Source organism: Balaenoptera borealis (assembly GCF_965194805.1).
Source record: "Balaenoptera borealis genome assembly, chromosome: 19".
In the NCBI taxonomy this organism is placed as follows: Eukaryota; Metazoa; Chordata; class Mammalia; order Artiodactyla; family Balaenopteridae; genus Balaenoptera; species Balaenoptera borealis.
This window is the reverse complement of record NC_138878.1, coordinates 27,450,215-27,471,210: the sequence shown is the minus strand read 5'-3', so window position 1 is coordinate 27,471,210 and position 20,996 is coordinate 27,450,215. Positions and strand designations below refer to the sequence as shown.

General features: G+C 44.4%; 1 protein-coding gene across 1 annotated transcript; it reads left to right on the top strand.

The window, feature by feature from the left end:
* The first annotated feature begins 194 nt into the window (after nt 1-194).
* LOC309616419 (liver carboxylesterase 1-like) lies at nt 195-20,513 on the top strand. Its single transcript, XM_082367002.1, has 8 exons — nt 195-218; nt 5,789-5,924; nt 6,914-6,986; nt 7,265-8,417; nt 11,234-11,400; nt 12,276-12,370; nt 12,697-18,476; nt 19,883-20,513. The coding sequence occupies exons 1-4, from the start codon at nt 210-212 to the stop codon at nt 7,446-7,448; spliced, it is 402 nt and encodes a 133-aa protein (XP_082223128.1). The 5' UTR covers nt 195-209; the 3' UTR covers nt 7,449-8,417; nt 11,234-11,400; nt 12,276-12,370; nt 12,697-18,476; nt 19,883-20,513.
* Nucleotides 20,514-20,996: the final 483 nt, after the last annotated feature.

The following is a 20,996-nucleotide window of genomic DNA, read 5'->3' as shown; positions in this document are numbered from 1 at the left end:
CAAGGTCCATTCTATATGGCTTGGGGACAGTGGGGGGCACTGTCCTATTTTGGTTTCCACCAGGAGAGACTCCAAGGAAAGGATCCAAATACAAATATTTTATTTGGGGGATGATCCCAGAAAACACCAGTAGAGGAGTGGAGAAGTGACATGAATGGAGAGGAAGCCAGTCCACCCTGCACTGTCAAGAAAGCATCCACTGTGGACACATGGACCTGGTGAGCTCTGGGAAACCAGCAGAACACATGTCTCAGGGTTATCCCAAGAGAGTGGCAAGAGAGCTGGGGTATTTATCCTCCAACTTTGTCAAGACATTGGTTGAAGGCTGTTCCCAAGGGCAGTTAATTCCCTGGTGCTTTGACCTGCTGCACACATGGGCAGAGTGATCTCTGGCTGCCAAAGACCTCAGGCAAAGAGCTGTGGATGCAGGAGGTGGAACTCAGGCTGACATGCCCGGAAGCGGAGGATATGGGGAGGCAGCGACAGCATCTGCCACAGGGCTCCTCACCTGAATTGCGGTGGTCTGTGGGGCTAGAGGGGAAATCTTGGAAGATAGGTCTTGGAAGGTTTCCAAGGTCAGAGCTAGTTGCAAACTAGTTTGTTAACCAGTGCAGCTGGGGGTAGAGTGAGGCCAAGAGTAAGACCAGGAGTGTTGTCTGGAACCAAGAAAGCTGAAAGGAGTGAGCAGGAGGAGGTGTAGGGCAGGTGGTCTGGAGAATGTTGATGTCTGCAGCTGGCCTTGTTCCATTCCAGTGTGTGCTGGGTCTATCACAGGACCTTTCAACATATCCCAAGACTGGGTCGGGGGGGATGTGAGGTCAGGGATGGATGAGCTCACCCGAACAGGAGGTGTCCCTTTGGGGCACCTTGTTGAGGTCCTCACTGGACCCTTCCTTTTCTAGGAGCTATCCTTCACCTAGTCTGCAAGGCAGGAAATGGTTCTCTGATCCAGACCACTCTCTCTAACTGTGCTAGAAGGGCTTTAGAATTGGGGACTTTAAAAGCATAATAAAAAGTAGCTACAGCTCACCTACCATGCCCCCAAAATTCAGGACAGTCATGTACAGGTGCTGGTTACCACTCCCTCCTCCAGAGGGTCCTGATGAAACTCTTCAGCCAGGGGCTGCCTGGGGTCAAATCTGTTCTTTCACAAACTTGGCCTTGTCTCTAAATACATGTGGTTTCCTCTTCCTCACTGTCTGTTGACCCAGCCATCCTGGACTTGTATTTTATCTGAATCTCATGACTGCATTCAGGATCTTTTTTGCCTGGACTTCCCAGATTTTATCAACATTATTCTTTCCTTTTTAAATTTTTGTACTTGTCTTACTCTTTTTTTTATAGAAAAGAACTTTTCTGAATATAAAATTAACATCTTACAGTTGTAGAACATTTTGAAAATATGGAAACACATAAAGAAGAAACTAGATATCACTCATAATTCCTCCACCTAGAAGAATCTGCTATAAATTTTTGACATATTTTCTTCTATTAATCTTTCCATATCTTACATATAATTTAAATATTAATTTTATCTTATGGGTTTTTTTTGTTTTTTTTATAAATTTATTTATTTATTTATTTTTGGCTGTGTGGGGTCTTCGTTGCTGCGCGTGGGCTTTGTCTAGTTGTGGCAAGCGGAGGCTGCTCTTTGTTGCAGTGTGCGGGCTTCTCATTGCAGTGGCTTCTCTTGTTGAGGAGCACGGGCTCTAGGTGCACAGGCTTCAGCAGTTGTGGCTCACGGGCTCTAGAGCGCGGGCTTTAGAGCGCAGGCTCAGTAGTTGTGGCGCCTGGGCCTAGTTACTCTGCAGCATGTGGGATCTCCCCGGACCAGGGCTCGAACCCATGTTCCCTGCATTAGCAGGCAGATTCTTAACCACTGCGCCACCAGGGAAACCCTTATCTTCTGTTTTTGTTCACAGAATCCTATATTGTAAGCATTTCCTCAATGTCAACAAAAACTCATAAAAAACATCCATTATTTCACGGAATAATGCATTAAAATTTACTTTAGTCTTCCTGTCCTAGTGGATATTTAGGCAGGGTGCCCATACTTTGATGCTACAAAAACATTATGCTCAGCCTCATGTGCATAAATCTTTAACCAAATCTCTGATGATTTTCTTAGGATTGGTTATTAGAGATTTAATTACTAGGCTGGGCTGTAGGAGCATTTTAAATTTCTTGATACATATTGTGAAATTGCTTTTCAGTGTATAAGAGTGTGGATTTCTTTTTTATTAATTTATTTATTTTATCTTTATTGGAGTATAATTGCTTTACAATGTTGTGTTAGTTTCTGCTGTATAACAAAGTGAATCAGCTATATGTATACATATATCCCCATATCCCCTCCCTCTTGAACCTCCCTCCCACCCTCCCTACCCCACCCCTCTAGGTCGTCACAAAGCATCGAGCTGATCTCCCTGTGCTATGCAGCAGCTTCCCACTAGCCATCCATTTTACATTTGGTTGTGTATATATGTCAATGCTACTCTCTCACTTCGTCCCAGCTTCCCCTTCCCACGCCCCCGCCGTGTCCTCAAGTCCGTTCTCTACGTCTGCGTCTTTATTTCTGCCCTGCCACTAGGTTCATCAGTACCGTTTTTTCTTAGATTCCATATATGTGCATTAGCATACGGTATTTGTTTTTCTCTTTCTGACTTACTTCACTCTGTATGACAGACTCTAGGTCTGTCCACCTCATTACAAATAACTCAATTTCATTCCTTTTTATGGCTGAGTAATATTCCATTGTGTATATGTGCCACATCTTCTTTATCCATTCATCTGTTGATGGACATTTAGATTGCTTCCATGTCCTGGCTATTGTAAATAGTGCTGCAATGAGCACTGTGGTACATGACTCTTTTTGAATTATGGTTTTCTCAGGGTATGTGCCCAGTAGTGGAATAGCTGGGTGATATGGTAGTTCTATTTTTAGTCTTTTTTAAAATTTATTTTTATACAGCAGGTTCTTATTAGTCATCAATTTTATACACATCAGTGTATACATGTCAATCCCAATCTCCCAATTCAGCACACCACCACCACCACTGCCGCCCCACAGCTTTCCCCCCTTGGTGTCCATACGTTTGTTCTCTACATCTGTGTCTCAATTTCTGCCCTGCAAACCGGTTCATCTGTACCATTTTTCTAGGTTCCACATATATGCATTAATATCCGATATTTGTTTTTCTCTTTCTGACTTACTTCACTCTGTATGACAGTCTCTAGATGCATCCACATCTCAACAAATGACCCAATTTTGTTCCTTTTTATGGCTGAGTAATATTCCATTGTATATATGTACCACATCTTCTTTATCTATTTATCTGTCGATGGGCATTTAGGTTGCTTCCATGAACTGGCTATTGTAAATAGTGCTGCAATGAACATTGGGGTGCATGTGTCTTTTTGAATTGTGGTTTTCTCTGGGTATCTGCCCAGTAGTGGGATTGCTGGATCATATGGTAATTCTATCTTTGGTTTTTTAAGGAACCTCCATACTATTCTCCATAGTGGCTGTATCAGTTTACATTCCCACCAACAGTGCAGGGGGGTTCCCTTTTCTAAGAGTGTGGATTTCTTAATTCTCTCAGTTGAGATACTCAGATTAAAAAATAAAAATAGGGACTTCCCCCGTGGCACAGTGGTTAAGAATCTGCCTGGTAATGCAGGGGACACGGGTTCGAGCCCTGGTCTGGGAAGATCCCACCTGCTGCGGAGCAACTAAGCCCATGCCCCACAACTACTGAGCTGGTGCTCTAGAACCTGCAAGCCACAACTCCTGAGCCCACATGCCACAACTACTGAGGCCCTTGCAACTAGAGCCCATGCTCCGCAACAGGAGAAGCCACCGCAATGAGAAGCCCGTGCACCGCAACGAACAGTAGCCCCCACTCGCCACAACTAAAGAAAGCCCACACATAGCAACAAAGACACAATGCAACCAAAAATAAATTAGTTAATTAATTAATTAAAAAAATAAAAAATAAAAATAATGCTGCTAATTTCATAAGCCCCTCCTAACCAAAAAAAAAAAAGAACATCACACTTTTAATTTGCGTATTTTTGATTGGTAGCTTTCCTTCCCTCTGCTTTTCTTATTGTTCCTAAATGTTATTATTCAATTCTGTGCCTACTTTCTTGTGAAGACTTGTGTTGTAGTTGTAGGAATTTAATAAATCTCAGAGGTTTAAGGCAGAAAGTTCTTTTAAAATAAAAGAAACAAGGAGAATATATTTTGGGCAGCATGCTGCCATAATTAAGTTCTCTCATTCACAAAAGGTCTTTCCTCTCTGGTTGGGTTGTGAGTTCCATTCTAAAACTTCTGAGTGGCAGAGCCAAGAATAAAACCCCTCCGTACAGCAATTTCTGCCTGACCTTGAAGCAACTGTTTAATAAGTGGATTATGGGACCACAAAAGGATTGCTTCTTCCAAAAAACACCTCTTGCTAAACCAAAGTGCAATGATGGGGGGTGAGGGAGGCAATTAAATAGATTATTCTACATCCTCCTGTGGGGATGGCATATATTGTTAAGCTACTTTGTGGGCAAATATTTAATGATATGAAGCAATTATTATAGTCATATGAAATAACATATACAGTAGTATCCTAATTTTATATACATAAGTCGGATAAGTGCTAAAATATTAACAGAGGTTTCTCTGGGCGGTGGGATTAGATGTGATTTTTTGTTCTTATTCCTTTTTTCTGCATTTTCCAAATGTGATTCTGTCCCCAGGAAGGGAAAAAGTGTGATATTTCCCCGCCAGTCTGACTTGGGGCCTGACCCTTCCCCGGTAGAGTCACTCGCTCTGGGCCTAATGATCAATGCAAAGCACAGAGCTCCCCAGGCGGGTGGCCCATGAGTTAGCCCTGAAGGAGGAAGATGGGCAACTCTGATGAAGCATCAGCAGGAAAACTGACATCTTCTTGGGGCTTAGAGAGGGGATGGTGAGAGTAGGGGCAGGGGAGAGGAGGAGGGAGGAACTTTACCCTTCCTCGGCCCCTTCTTCCTTCTGCCACCACCTTAACACTCCCTGGGCCAAGCAGGAAGCAAGACCTGTGAGATGACAGAGAAAAAGGAAATGCTGAATTGTGGTTTCCTGAGACACAGGGAATAGACTCTTCCCTTTCTGCATAGGCTTGTATTTAAATATCTGCCCTTTCAGACCAGCAACTTGGATTTACTTCACTCTTTTTGGAATACGTGTGAAAAACACCAGAAACGCTCAAAAATGGGCATAATAGAAGACACCTGTCAGGCTGCAGGTATTCTCCAAGGGAATGAAGACTAACCTGTTAGCAATGAAATACAGTAGTGTAAAGTGTGTGCATATAGACGTCCTTGTGCATGAATGCATCAGAAGGGGCTTATGTGAGTTGACCTAGTGCCCCTATAGTTATTTTGAATGGCTCTACCCAAGGTTTCAACATTCATTCATTCAATCTTCACTTATTCATTCAATAAATACCCGGCTCAAATCCTATTCCACCTCCCCCAACTATGCACCCTTAATCAAGTCACGAAATTTTTCCAAAAATCTTTTTCTCTATTATGCTGATAACCAGGGGCTTCCTGCAGGAACACACAGGGTCTGGCACACAGTTGGTTCTCACAATAGGTAGCTGCTGTTAATATTGTTGTTGTTCACTCAGGACAAGATGTGCCCCCAATTTCCTGATTGCTCACAGCGCCCCTCCCACCCACCTCTGGAGCCCTTGATACCATCCAGGTGTGCGTCTGCTGAAGTGAACTGTGCATAATCCATGTCTTCCAGATGCCGGAGGGAGGCCCCACTTACATGTATGAGTTCCAGTATCGCCCAAGCTTCTCATCAGCCATGAAACCCAAGATGGTGATAGGGGACCACAGGGATGAGCTCTTCTCAGTCTTCGGGGCTCCATTTTTGAAAGGTGATGGCCCTTTGGTGGCTACAGACTTGGAGTTAGGGGATCTGTGCTCAGGTCTTGGTTTGGTGGCCTTGGGCAAGTTCCTCCTTCTCTCCAGGTCTTAGTTTCCTGAATTCACCATAACAGGGTTGAAGGACAAAGAGTCTCAATCTTTCTCTTGCTCTAATGTGCATGATGGATAATGTGTATTCTTGTGCCCTCATCCATGGTCACTCTAAGAATCCAGACCTGGGCATCAGTAAGACAGGAGGTGGGTCACCTGCAGGGCCCTGCTCAGGGCTAGAATGCCACCACTCACTTCGCACTCACAAGAGCATATCAGAATGTACGTGAGAGTAAGGTTAGAATTGCTCTTAACCTTGAATCAGGACTAATATGTGTCTGTCTCTCCAACCATCTATCTATCTATCTAAAACTCATATCTTTTAATATTTTAATACATTTAAGAGTATAATATTTTAAAGAAAAACTTTTCACAGATGTCTTCAATGTCTTAACCCTCAGCAGTCACCGACAACTTGTGTGTGACACAACCCAGGGCTGTTCATGGCAGTGCCTCTGGGCATTTCCTGGTTGGGTGACTCTTTGGAGACCTTGCAGTTTGGTTATTTTTCAGATTCTATGAAAATGTGTGTGGGTGAAGGAGATTGAGAAGAGACCCAAAGGAGAGCATCCTGGGAGGTGGGGTTACTGTAGCAGAAACCCTGGGGTGTGGCCCTGCGACCCTGAGGCTGCAGGGGCAGGAGGGTGGGCACAGAAGACCAAGGCAGCCAGTTCATGGATTGACTACAGCCCTTCACTGAGCCCGACCTAGGTCAGTAACTGTCAAGCTTAAAGTGCACTTGAATTACCCAAGATCTTCTTAAAATGCAGGTTTGACTCAGTAGGTCTGGAATAAGGGCTCCGTTTCTGAATTTCTAACAAGTTCTCAAGGGCTGCTGCTGCCCCTGAACCACACTTTGAGTAGCAATGGCTTTGTCTCCTCCCCACAGATGGTGCCTCAGAAGAGGAGACCGATCTCAGCAAGATGGTGATGAAATTTTGGGCCAACTTTGCTCGGAACGGGTGAGCTGGTGGCAAAGACGGAGCAGGGTTGGGAAGGGTCAGGGCGTGTCTGCTGGGTGGGAGGAGCTTCCAATGTGTGAAGGTCAAACTCCCCGCCCTGTGACCTCTGACGCAAGAGCTCCCTCAGTGGACAGGCTGCCCAGGAGATGGTCAGCCTCCTGTCGCTGGAGGCATATGAGCCTTTGGCAGAGGTGAAGCCAGGGGGTCCCTGACAATCTCTGAGGGTTGTTGGGACCACACAGTAGCTCTGGGGAATTTCTATGTGATTCTGTTCCCAGGAATCCCAACGGGGACGGGCTTCCCCATTGGCCAGTATATGACCAGAAAGAAGGGTACCTTCAGATTGGCATCACCACCCAGGCAGCCGAGAAGCTGAAAGACAAGGAAGTGGCTTTCTGGAACGAGCTCCTGCCCAAGGAGGCGACAAAGCAGCCACCCCAGTTAAAACATGCTGAGCTGTGAACGGGAGGCTCAGCTGGCCTTGGGGGCTTGTGGGACCCCAGACAGGGGTATTCTGTAGAAGGTGTTTGTGGGCCAAAGAGGCATCTTATTGTGGAGGCTGGGAAATTATCTGATGGGAGTAGCAGAGGTCAGGGAGGGGGAATTTCTGTTTCTGTGGCCTCAATTTTGGAAATGTTCTTTTGGAGACCAAGTCAGTGTCTTTGTCTTGGGCTGGAATTAAGTCATCCTCATTAGCGAGAGAAGGATGAGAGAGGGCACCACTGGCAGAAAGGTGTCTTGGGCAGCTCTGGCTTGGCCTCTGGACAGGAAGAGTCCAGTAGGCTGGGCCCTGGGAGGGGCTGAGGGGAACACTGCATCTGCTCTATGTCTCTGGCCGTCAACAGCTGCAGTAAGTGGATGTGAGGGAACCAGAGTGCAGTGTCCCTCTCCTCCATGTGCAGCCGCCTGTAGACATGGAGGGGGCACAGACCGAGGATGTACCTGGAGTGGGAAAGAGGGGGACTTGCCATGGTGACACTGTGGCACTGTTGTGTGGCCCTTACTGACCCTCCCACAGGTCTACAATTCTTTCTTCAACTTACACAGTATCCTCCCAGGCCCCTCCCTGAGGCCATCTCTTCCAACAATTCCTCTGAACCCTTTCTGCAGCCTGGACCACATCAGGTCCAAGCAGTGACCACCTTGAAGTGAGTCCCTGAAGTGTCACCTGAAAACTGACTCTTTCAGAATCCCTGGGGTGACATCTGGCTCCTGGGATATAGAAAGCTCGAAGGAATGCCACTCCCACCTTAATACAAAGAAAAAAAAGGATTATCCTCAAAATCATGACTTTCTCTGACTCATTCAAAGAGGTTGCAAGGCAAACAATTACCCTGACATCTCGGGGAAGACGGGCACTTTGGAGGAGAGATGGGAAGTGAACACTGGCTTACCGTCTGGCGACAAGTGGAAGATGGAGTCACCATATGTGTGAGTACAATTACTCTAAAAATTCGAATCAAAGGCTAAAGGCCAAATACAGGTGAGTATGAGAGTATGAAATCGTCAGGAGCCACGGACCCACAGGAGAGTACAGGGCCTCATTACAGGCCCTTCTCCAGGGACCTCTATCAGGGACCCGTGAGAAACATTGGGAACAGGTAGTAAGACCAGAGGGTGCAGGCTCGAAGCCCTGCCCAGACACTTCTCCCCCTAAGAAACAAAATCCCTTAACCACTGGGAAAAGGCAGCAAACCCATTCTCCTTTGGGCCCTGGGGAAGACCTATTGAAGCTGAGGGAAAGGAAAATTTAAAAACCCTCTACTACTGGGAAAGGGACAGGAAACTATCCTGGGTCCCAATCATTAAAGGTCTTTTACTGCAGGGGAGGGGAGAATCACTGAGAAAACCCCGTGTCCATGACCAAGGGACAGGGGGCCTGCCTACGACTGCGGCTGGACCAGGACACAAGAACCCGCCCCTGGATTCCACCACCAAGTTATCAAGCAGCAAGTACTGAGCAGCAGAAATCCACCACTGGGGGAGGAAGAACGTGTGGAGAGAGACTCCCTGAGGGGCAGGTGCACAGGGCAGGCCCAAAACTGAGGGCAAAACAGCAACACTGAGTGAAACCTTTCAGCAAGCCCTCCCCCTCAGCACGATGTAGTACAAAAAGAATTTGAAGCCGGTGGTGCACTTAAGAGAGCCATAGCAACAATAAAACCCAAGCTCTGCTCAACTCCTGACTAAATTGCCTCAAGTCCCCCAACACACAGTCACACGCACACACAAACACACACATACACACACACGCCCCAGTCTAGTAGAAGAGGCATGTCCATCCCCAGTCATAAACACTATTTACTTCAGTTTCTTCCCCCCTACACAGGGTGTCAAGCATTTCATCTAAAATTATAAACACACACAAAAAAAGGAGAGAGGAAAAAACACACTAAAAGGGCAAAGCAGTCAGTAGTACCAGATTCAGAGATAACCCAGGCGTTAGAACTACAAAAGTAGGAATCTAAATAACTCTATGAAAAACTTACAAGAACAGATGGGTAATTTCTGGAGAGAGACAGAAGCTCTAAGAAAGAAGCAAATGGAAATATTAGAAATTAAAAAGAATAGTAAGATATGAAGAATACCTCCAACGGGAACAGATTTGTGGTTGCCAAGGGGGAGGGGCAGCGGGGGAGGGATGGATTGGGAGTTTGGGATTAACAGATGCAAACTATTATATATAGGATGGATAAACAACAAGGTCTTACTGTATAGCACAGGGAACTATATTCAATATCCTGTGACAAACCATAATGGAAAGGAATATGAAAAAGTATATATATGTATAACTGAGTCATTTTGCTGTACAGCAGAAATTAACACAACATTGTAAATCAACTATAATAAAATTTTTAAAAATAAATAAATAAAAATAAAAATAGGACTGTCCAAAAAAAAAAAAGAATAACTCCAATGGGTTCCACAGTAGATTTGAGGCAGTTGAGGGGAGAATGAGTGAACTTTAAGAGAGGGCCATATAAATTACCCAAGTTAAATAAGAAGAAAAAGTAATGGAGAAAAAAAAACAACAGTACAGAGGATCCAAGAGATGTGTGGCAATATCTCATGTCCAATATATGTGTACCTGGAATCCCAGAAGGAGAAGAGAGAAAAAAATGGATAGAAAAGATATTTGAAAAGAAGATAGCTGAGAATTTTCCAAAATAATGAAAGACAAAGATCCAAGAAGATCAGACAGTCAGGCAGCGATGGGATCTATTTTCCGGTGTCCTCACACAATTCAGTGCTGCAGCATCACTGAGTGATTCCTCCCTGGACAGGGGGCCAGGCTACAGAAAAGTAGAGACCCAGGGAGCCCAGTCTCACTTCATCAGAAGCAGGACTTTATTGTGTAATCCAAGGTGTCTCAAGCTCGGTACTGACATTTCGGGTCAGATAACTCTTCGTTGTGGGAGCCGTCCTGTGCATTGCAGGGTATTTAGCAGCGTCCCTGGCCGCCACCTACCCTATGCCAGTAGCACTCCCCTAGTGTGACAACCAAAAATATTTTCAGATATTGCCAAACGTCTCCTGGGGCGCAAAATAATCCCCAGTTGAGAACTGGTTCATTTATCTAGTAAGTCCCCGGGGGAAGGGGTTGGGGGGCAGGGGATCATAGGTACGTTGAAAGCTGGATACGTTTTTTAAAAATCAGCAACATAATTTAGCTATGGTTACCCAGAATTCTAAGTACTCCCCCTCCCAATGCCATAGATCTCAGCTCTTTGGTTCCTATCTGCAAGTCTGAGGACTTTACAGTTTAAAAAGGGATTGACTTTTACTGGATGTCTGCTGCCACCTGGTGGTAATTTAGTTCATTGCACTCTGTGGGAAATCCCAATTTAGTCTTACTGGTCAACCAACCAGTGCATCAAAAAGTTAAGGCAATCAGACTTGCTTTGCTCAGATCCTAGAAAGTAGTTCTAAGTTCACAGATGACAGACAGGCCCTTGGGAAAACAATTCGGGGTTAGCATGAACTGCTATAAGCAGTGACCCCCCCCCCCCTTTTTTCTAAAGCTTTAGTTTGAATTTTTAGGACATTGACTTTGTCCCCAATTTGCCTACTACTAAAAGTCCTATTTGGAATGCATTTATAAGTTATAGTCAGGCACAGTTGAATTCATTTTGTGAAGATGTTTTTGAGAATTTCATAGTACAATTGGAGATAATTAGACATATTTAGGATGCCATAAAATGGGAACATTTTGTATTAAAGCAGTATTTTCCAAATTTGTCTGACAGAAGAAACAAAGCGATACACTAGGCCCAAAGCAGGGCCCTCCAGCGACTGTTAGCAGCAAGGAGGGCTGTGGACCTCAGTGTCAGGAAGCGTCGGGGCTGTTGCTATGGTGACTTTGAATGCTGGCTGACCTTGAAGATGGTGAATAATCCCAAAACTCAGTTTCCAGGTTTGTGCCACCTCCCTGTCCCTCTGGGCCCAGATAAAATGGTTATTCAGAGCTCAGTCTTGGACAGTTCCACAAGTTCCAAGTTCCACAACTGTTATTAATATGAATAATACTTAATAGCAATAACAACAATGTTTCAAGAGGCTTCAAGAGAATTCAAGTGAGTGCAGCTAGAACTTTGGTCTGTTCCTAACACAGCGGCCAGACTCATCCTGGTAGAACATGTCATCTTCTGTTCCAAACCCTCCAATGGCTCACCACTTCTCTTGGAGTAGAAACCAAAGTACTTATGTTGACTTACAAGGCCCTACATGACTCCCTCCCACCAGTTCCATTTGCCTAGTCCTGTACCTCAGGACTGTCAAAAATTCTGTTCTGCCTCAGGGCCTTTGCACCTCTGGTCCCCTGTGCCTGGGATGCTTTGTCCGTGGCTCCCTCCCTCATCTCCTTCAAGTCTCATCCTCTCCCCCTCAGAAACCTACCCCATCCCCCTTCCCAGCTTTATTTTTTTCCTGAGCACCTGTCTTTTTCTAATTTTCCCTAACAGAATGCACATTCCATGGGGCCAGGGACTTTACTAACGGAAAAATCCTTGCTTTCTGCAGATGTTAATTGGCAGGGTGTGTACATTAAAAAGTCAGACAAGCAAACTTGTGAATTAAAGTTCTATCTCTTTGGAAACAGGGACGTTATTTGAAGGAAACCATTCATAAGCCATTATATATTTATCATGAAAGATGTCTTATAATTATAGTTTAAAATGCATAATTTTTTTACTTAGCCCATGAAGTAATATAATAATCCCCATCTTGGCTTTATAGGTTCAGATGAGATCTGACCTATATTCCCTCATTTCTTCTGCTTGTTACCTTAAGGGTTTATTCGGTCAAGGAAGAACCAAGAACAGTGAAGGGCAGCTGTGAAGTAAATTGCTGTAGACTTTAGAATAACCACATTGGAGAAATTAACTGTGAGTGCTGCGGGGACTCTAACAAAACCATGAATTTAATCACTGATGGGTCTGGGGTCTGAGGATCTGGGGTCAGTATCAGATATGGCATCTGAAGGCTGGGGTCAATCCTTGTCTTTGCCATTTACTGGGCATGTCACTGTGGGCCAATCCCAGTGCCCAGAACAGTGTCTGGCACATAGTAGGTGCTCAGTGGACTTGGCAATGCACCCTTGGAGGCACGTGGGGGTGGGAGGGGTAGTCAGAAGACCCTTGGAACTCACAGGGAGTTCCAGGTGGGGAGGGAAAGGTGGACATGAAGGATCCTCTCTTCTTCTATTTTGAAGGACTCTGAACAATGTAAATTCCATCAACACTAATTGATGCCCATGGACCAGGGCTTGGAGTGAAGCCTGCAGGGAGGTCAGAGGCCAGCACGGAGGGCCCACCCTGGAGAAGTTCATGGCCAAGCCCACATATCCATCCAAAACGGGGCAATGTAGTCTGCACCATTGTGGGGCTCAGAGAGCAGTGAGTGGGGAGTAAGCTGTTCTGGGGGAAGGGGCTGGAGACCAGGACATCCTGGTGGGTCTGGGAGAATGAACTGGAGACAACCAGGGGAGAAGTTGGGGGCATCATCTTGGGGCAATAATGATACATTTGTTTCTTTTTGCTCCCTTCCTTCCTCCCCCGCCTTGATTGCTGAAGTCATATATTTTCTCTTGGTAGAAAATTTATAAATTATAGAAAAGAACTAAGAAAATCTCACCACCCAGAGATGGTCCTTGGTACCATTTTAGTATATATCCATGTAGACTATTTGGGGCATTATTAATTTTTAATTATGCATAATACACGAATATACTCTTCTTGTAAAAAGAATTAGAACATTACAGATAGGTCTCAAGTCCCCTTAGACAGCCAGCCCCACTCCTGGAGCTGGCTCCAGCCCTTGCCTCCCAGATGACGACTCATCAGGGTAATAAATATCATTCCAGACAGTTCTCTATGTATGTGGAGATGCAGAGACCTGGTTTTCTTTAAGTTAGTATATATTTTATATCACAAATTCAGCTTTGTGGTTGCATTTTTCTGCTTCACATTTGAGTACTTATTCTAATATCTGCTTACACATGTACTTCTAGAAAACACATTATTTTTGGGTTTTTTTAATTTGTTTGAACTGTATTTCTCATACTGTTGTGATTTATTGACTTAGGGCAGGGGGGTTGAGAGCACGGTCTCTGGAACCTGATTACATAGGTCTGAATCTTGTCTCTACTGCTTCTTAGCTGTGTGACCTTGGGCAGGTTACTTAAACTCTCAGTGCTTTGATTGTCTCCTTTGTAAAAGGAAGATTTTAGAAGTTAGTATCTCCCTTCCTAAAAGAGTTGTCATGAGGACAAAATGAGATAATACATGTCACCTATTAAAAACAGTGCCTGCCATGTGAAGGGCTGCAACTAATGTTAGGTCTGATAAATTTGTTGATATTTATAGGACCATCTCATCATCAAGTGATGAAATAGCATAATGACTTAGAGCATGGGCTCTGCAGCCAGGATGACTGCTCCCTGGGTTCAAACCCCAGGATCACCATTGGCCCAATGAACTTTGGGCAAGTTTCTTAATTTTTCTATTCTTTATCTATAAAATGGCTTGACGATAATACCTTCTTTATAGGGTGAGAATTACGTTAATGTGCCTAAGTATTTAGAAGGGTACCTGCACTTAAGTGGTCTGATAATTTTCTTTTTGTCTGCTGCCAAATATTTCAAAGAATGATTATAGTACCTTTTTTTATTAATTAATTTTTATTGGAGTATAGTTCCTTTACAATGTTGTGTTAGCTTCTACTGCACAGCAAAATGAATCAGCCTTACATATACATATATTCCGTCCATTTAGGACACTACAGTGCATTAAGTAGAGTTCCCTGTGCTATACGGTATGTTCCCATCAGTTGTCTACTTTATACGTAGTATCAATAGTGTATGTATGTCCGTCCCAATCTCCCAATTCCTCCCACCCCACCCCTTTCCCCCTTGGTGTCCATACATTTGTTCTCTACATCTGTGTCTCTATTTCTGCTTGGCAGTTAAGGTCATCTATACCATTTTTCTAGATCCCACATATATGTGATAATATACAATATTTGTTTTTCTCTTTCTGACTTACTTCACTCTGTATGACAGTCTCTAGGTCCATCCACGTCTCTACAAATGACCTAATTTCATTCCTTTTTATGGTTGAGTAATATTCCATTGTATATATGTACCACATCTTCTTTATCCATTCCTCTGTTGATGGATATTTAGGTTGCTTCCATGAGCTGGCTATTGTAGATAGTGCTGCTGTGAACATTGGGGTGCATGTATCTTTTTGAATTATGGTTTTTCTCTGGGTATATGCCCAGTAGTGGGATTGATGTGTCATATGGTAGTTTTATTTTTAGTTTTTTAAGGAACCTCCATACTGTTTTCCATAGTGGCTGTACCAATTTACATTCCCACCAACAGTGTAGGAGGGTTCCCTTTTCTCTGCACCCTCTCCAGCATTTGTTGCTTGCAGATTTTCTGATGATGCCCATTCTAACTGGTGTGAGGTGATACCTCATTGTAGTTCTGATTTGCATTTCTCTAATAATTAGTGATGTTGAGCATCTTTTCATGTTGGTTGGCCACCTGTATGTCTTCTTTGGAGAAATGTCTATTTAGGTCTTCTGCCCATTTTTTGATTGGGTTGTTTGCTTTTATGGTGTTGAACTGCATGAGCTGCTTGTATATTTTGGACATTAATCCTTTGTCAGTTGCTTCGTTTGCAAATATAGTACCATTTTAAAAGCCATTTTTCTATTAATAGACACTTAGGCTGTTTACCCATTTCCTTTCTCATGTGTGTTTCTCTACCCAGAAGTGGAATTGCTGGGTCATTGGGTATGTACATTTCAATTTCTTTTTTAAATATTATTCTCTTAATTATCAATTTCTTAATATTTAAAAATGTATGTATAGATTTATTGTTTTAAATAGTTGGATTAGCAGTTGTAGCCAGTTTTTTTTTCCACTTAACTACATGGTGAATAATTTGCAAGTACAACAGCATTTTCTTTATCCACCTTTTTATAAGCGTTTTATTATGGAAAATTTCAAACATATATAAAAGTAGAGAGTATAGTAAAATGAAATGTACCCATCCCCCAGCTTCAACAAATGTCAACATTTTGCCAGACTCTGTATGACACTGCTAACGATGGCGTAATATGCATTGTAAGTGTGTGCTGTAATTTATCAAGCCTAGTCTCTATTGTTGGACAATTAAGACTTTATTTTTTCACCATGATAATGGGATTTTAGTATCTTGAATTTAGTGATGGGAGTAGAGGGGTTTCTTGCCATCCTGTTTTAGGCATTGCCCTGCTCCTTGCTCAGTCCAGCACTGACCCTCTTCTGCCCACAGGCTTCTCTGATTAAGAGCTGGAGACAAGAATTCTGTGCACGTGACTTTTTGAAGGCAAGAGGGAAGCAGAACAGGGAAGGAGGGGGCCCAGCACTGATGTGTTGTCAGGGGCTCTCTGTCCTTGACCTCTCCCCCTGGGGTGCTCTGGGGCAAAGCTCATACCACTGAATTGTCCTGCTATGAGCAAGGAGATGGACTTTTTTCCCTCACATCTGCCCAGGGGTGGGGTGCAACGTGCCAGGCATCTTAAGGGGAGGCAGAGGCCCCAGGGTCAGGTGGAGGACGGTGACAGCCTGTAGGGGGGTCTGGAACACCCACACACCCACATCCTGCATCGTGAGACCCCGGCTCACACCTACTGATGAGCAAGGTTTCATAAGAAGCATGTGTGAGGTTAAAGCAAATCTAACCCCCAATACATCAGAAGGTGATTGTATTTGGAGATAGTCTTCAAAGAGATAATTCAGTTAACATGAAGTCATGAAGGTGGGCCCTCATCCAATATGACTGATGTCCTTATAAAACAAGATTAGGACACAGACACGCACAGAGGAGAAGACAGCCATCTACAAACGAAGGAGAAAGGAGTCAGAAAAAAATCAACCCTGCTGACACCTTGATTTTGGACTTGTGGCCTCCAGAACCGTGAGAAAATAAATGTCTGTTGTTTACGCCAAAAAGAAAAAAATCTCCAGAGCTCTTGGATTAAACTGGAAGACTTGGGGTTGGAGAGGCAGGGGGCAGGAAATGTATGTGGAAATGCAGAGACCTGGTTTTCTTTAAGTTAGTATATAATCTAAACTGCTGCTAAACTCTCCTCTTTTCATATCTGGCTGCAAAGCCCACAGATGCCCAAGCTCAGGCTGCAGCTAGATATGGAACGAGATGAAAGACTGGGCCACGCGATGGCGCAAATGGAATTTAAGAAAGGAACAAAAAAAAGTATCAGCCAATAAATGGAGCAGGAGGCAGCGGGGGACATGGGGGGACAAAGTGGGAGGCAGATAATCCTAAAATTTGGCAGACGTGCGGGCCTTTGGAAAAGCTGGCAAGGGGCAAAGGAGCTACTGAGGAGGGGGTGGTTAGATTCTGGGATGGAGCTACTGACTGTCAGGAAGGAAGGGTGCACGCAGACAGGAGAGCAGTGTGGGACTCTCCTGGCTGCCTCAGAAAGTTCAGGTTCAGTATGCAGGGGAGGGTGGGCTTTTAGGGAGTTAAATATCCTCATCCTTAGAAGACCGAGGCCTGACCTTCTGAAGGTCACTGGCCCGCCGTCCATCCTGCTCCAGGAGACCCAGGAGGCAGGGGAGAGCAGATGCTGCAGTCCTCACCCCGGGGCTGCATCACACCCACACACATTTCACTTGACTGGAATGTGAATGAGAAGGATCAAAATCTTTAAAACTCTGGGTCTCCAGGGACCAGTGTTCTTGCATGGCCCCGATGGGACCATCTCAGTAATGGCTGCCCCCTTTAAAGTGGTCGTGCCACCATCCCCACCACTCCCTAATGTGTCAACCTACCCATTTCACTCATTTGCAAGACTTGCCTGGCCCTGCAGCGGCTTGTGGCTTCCCACTCACCAAGGCTTTGAGGAGTCCAACCTCAGTTATCTTTTTCTTTTCCTCAGTCATTTTTTGAGGTTCCATATTTCTACCTCTGACTACAGCAATTTATCTGATGCCCAGGAAAACAATGATACAGAGGTGGGGTGGGGGGGTCAGTGGAAGGGGGAGACCAGCACGGAGGGTCAGGATGTGAGCCCTCGAACCAGGCTGTCCGGGTTCAAATCCTGACTCCCCTGGTATCTCAGGTTTCTCATCTATAATACGGGGAAAACAAAATGAATATGCATATAAAGCTCTTAGCACTTGTAAAGCGCTCAGTATATCTTAACTATTACTGTGATTCCTAGTGAAACGGAGTCTCCCTAAAACTGAGTTCCTCTGCCGAGTTTATGATTAACCTTTCTATTATTTATTTATTTATTTATTTATTTATTTAAAACTTTATTCCCCTTCTTGTTCCACACCTGTTCCTCCTCAGGGTTGAGAAGTAATTTTTCCTCCTCAATTGAGGAAACTGTAACCAAGCAGGACTCTATGGGACCTTCCTGGGACAGAACCCCCATGTCCTCTACCTGCCTCCTGTTTGTAGAAAAACTTTAGCCTCCTTGGCCTCCCCCGAGCTCCAAAGAATAAATTTAATCAGAGAAGTGAGGAAATGCAGAAACAAGGAAAGCAAGACAAAATAATAGCTTAGCCATTAAAGTCAAGGACCTTCAATTCCTTTTCAAGGGCTATAGATAATCTTCTGAGCCAAATCCTTTGAGCTGTTTTGCAGATACTGAAACCCCCATCAGGTGGGAGAAGTTAACTGTATGCTGCCCACAAGCAGGTAGACCCCAGACCAGCTGGAACCAGAAGATTGATGATGTTGACTCCTGATTACCTCACCACCAACCAATCAGAAGAATGTCCATGAGCTGATCACACACTCCACAACTCCCTCTCCCTCACCCTGTCTTTAAACACTTTTCCCTGAAAGCCATGGGGAGTTTGGGCCTTTTGAGCATTAGCTGCCTGGACTCCTTGATTGGTCCTACAACAAACGCTGCACTTTCCTTCACCACAGCGTGGTGTCAGTAGATGGGCTTTACTGCGTGCAGGTGAGCAGACCCAAGTTTGGTTTGGTAACACTAGCCCTGGGTTGTGCTTCCACTGGCCATCAGCTACAAAGATATTCTCCCAGCTACCCTCACCCCTGACCACAGGCCTCTGTGATGGGGCTCTGCCTGCTCCCCCAGAGCCCCTGCAGTAGGCACCAATGTCCCGAGCATTCTTGCACCTCCCCACCCGAGCACCCCCCGACCAGGGCACTGTGTGCAGTGGACCCAGGCCCCTCTTCCCACCTCCACCCCACACCTTATGGTCCTCTGGAACTCAGGGAGCCAATCCCTTCCAAGCCACACGGCCTTCATGCCTCCCTCTCCAGTTCCAGAACTCACATCTGTCCTGTCCACCAGCATCAGGACACCCTGAGGAAGGGGGATGATAAAAATGCCAATTCCTAAGCTGAAAAGTGTCAATTTCCTAGATCCCACGAATCAAAATCTCTGAGACTAGGGCTGGCAATTCATAAACACACTCAGTTTTTGAGATTAAATTACATTTACATTCAGTAAAATGAGCAAAACCTCAACTGCAGAGTTTGATGAGTTTTGACAGATGTACAACCCCATGTAACCCACACCCCAGTCAAGACACAGAACATGTACATCACCCTAGCAGTTCCCTGGCCCCCCCAAGTCAATACCTCTCACCCACCCACAACCACTGTTTGATTTCTATCCCATGTTGGTTTCATCTATTCATGAACTTCGTTTAAATGGAGTCCTATAGTATATATCAATACTTTGTTCTGGCTTCTTTTACTCAGCCCACTGTGTTTGAAATTCATTCGTATTGTTGTGTATATCAATAGTTTATTCCTTCACATCTCTGACTAGTATTCCATTGTATGCATGCCCCACAGTTGGGTTATCCATTCTTCTTTGATGGACATTCAGGTTGTTCCCAGTTTGGGGCTGCTGTGAAGAAAGCTGCTATGAGCATTCTTACCTAAGTCTTTTTGTGGACAATAAGCTTTCATTTCTCTTGGGTAGATACCTAGCAGTGGAATTTCTGGGTCTTTATTAGAATCTGCCAAACTTTTCTAAAATGGTTGTAGCCTTTAAGATTCCATCCAGCAGAATATGAGAGTTCAGTTGCTTCACATTTCTGTCAACACTTGGTATTATCAGGCTTTTAAACTGTAGTCATTCTAGTGGGTATGAAGAAGTGGATCATTGTGGTTTGAATTTAGATTTCCCTGATGACTAAGGATATTGACTATTTTTTCACGTTTATTGGTATTTTTATATGCTCTTTCATGAAGTGCCTATTGAAGTCTTTTGACCATTTAGAAACATTGGATTATCTTTTTAATTATTATTCATAATTATTAATTTTCAGAAGTTCTTTTATATATTCTTGTAGTGTAAGCCCTGACAATTTTTTCTTTTTTGTAACACAGTGCCTGACACCCTCGCTGAGGCATCCATTTCAAAGAGGCATCCTCGACTTCCCTGGTGGTGCAGTGGTTAAGAAGCCACCTGCCAATGCAGGGGACACAGGTTCAAGCCCTGGTCCGGGAAGATCCCACATGCCGCGGAGCAACTAAGCCCGTGCACCACACTACTGAGCCTGCGCTCCTGAGCCCGCGAGCCACAACTACTGACCCATGTGCCACAACTACTGAAGCCCGCACGCCTAGAGCCCGTGCTCTGCAAACAAGAGAAGCCACCGCAATGAGAAGCCCGCGCACCACAACGAAGAGTAGCCCCTGCTCACCGCAACCAGAGAAAAGCCCGTGCGCAGCAACGAAGACCCAACACAGCCAAAAATAAATAAATAAATAAATAAAATAAATTTAAAAAAAAAAGAGGCATCCTCTTCAAAGGCAACTATTTAGAGTAAACACACTGCCAGCCCCACGGCAAGATAAATAGCCAGGCTGCCTCCCCCACCAAGGTGCCTTTATTTTTAGAGATCTTGGTTGATTTCAACAACTGACCTTTGGGTTACGTGTTTTTTTTCTCTTCTCATGCTTTAAAATTCCCACCTGCATATTTTAAATTCACCAATAAAGAGTGAGTTCAAGAAAACCTAGACCCCCCAACCCCCAAGCCCAATAAAAGCAGAACCCCAGGCCCATGCATGCTCTCTCTCTCTCTAACCTTGATCTTAGATGTGCTATGTAATTTCTGCGTGGCCCCAGATGTGCTGTGTAATTTCTAGATCTTGTAAGTAAAAAAACCCTCTTTTTTTCAAAGTTTCCTGACGCTTATAGCTGAAGGGTGTCTTCAGTCATAATAAGAACCATAAGGGCTGGTCCATCCACAACACTGGTTATTGATAGTCTGAGACCAGTGCACAATTCTGGACATATGTCCTTTGTCCTAGATAACTATTAAGAACATTTCCTTTCAGTCTATGGCTTGCCTTTTCATTTTCTTATGGTACCTTTTGATGATCAGAAATTTTAATTTTTGATGAAAACCAGTTTGTTTTGTCCTTTTTGATCAGTGCTAGTTTTCTGCCTGAGAATCTTTGCCTACTGACTATAGTTCTAGCAAGTTTCTCAGGTG

Excerpts from the sequence above, each read along its gene's own strand:
- LOC309616419 (XM_082367002.1), top strand. Across the intron at positions 5,925-6,913 it reads CGGGGCTCCATTTTTGAAAG|ATGGTGCCTCAGAAGAGGAG; the intron begins GTGATGGCCCTT and ends TCCTCCCCACAG. Across the intron at positions 6,987-7,264 it reads GCCAACTTTGCTCGGAACGG|GAATCCCAACGGGGACGGGC; the intron begins GTGAGCTGGTGG and ends TTCTGTTCCCAG.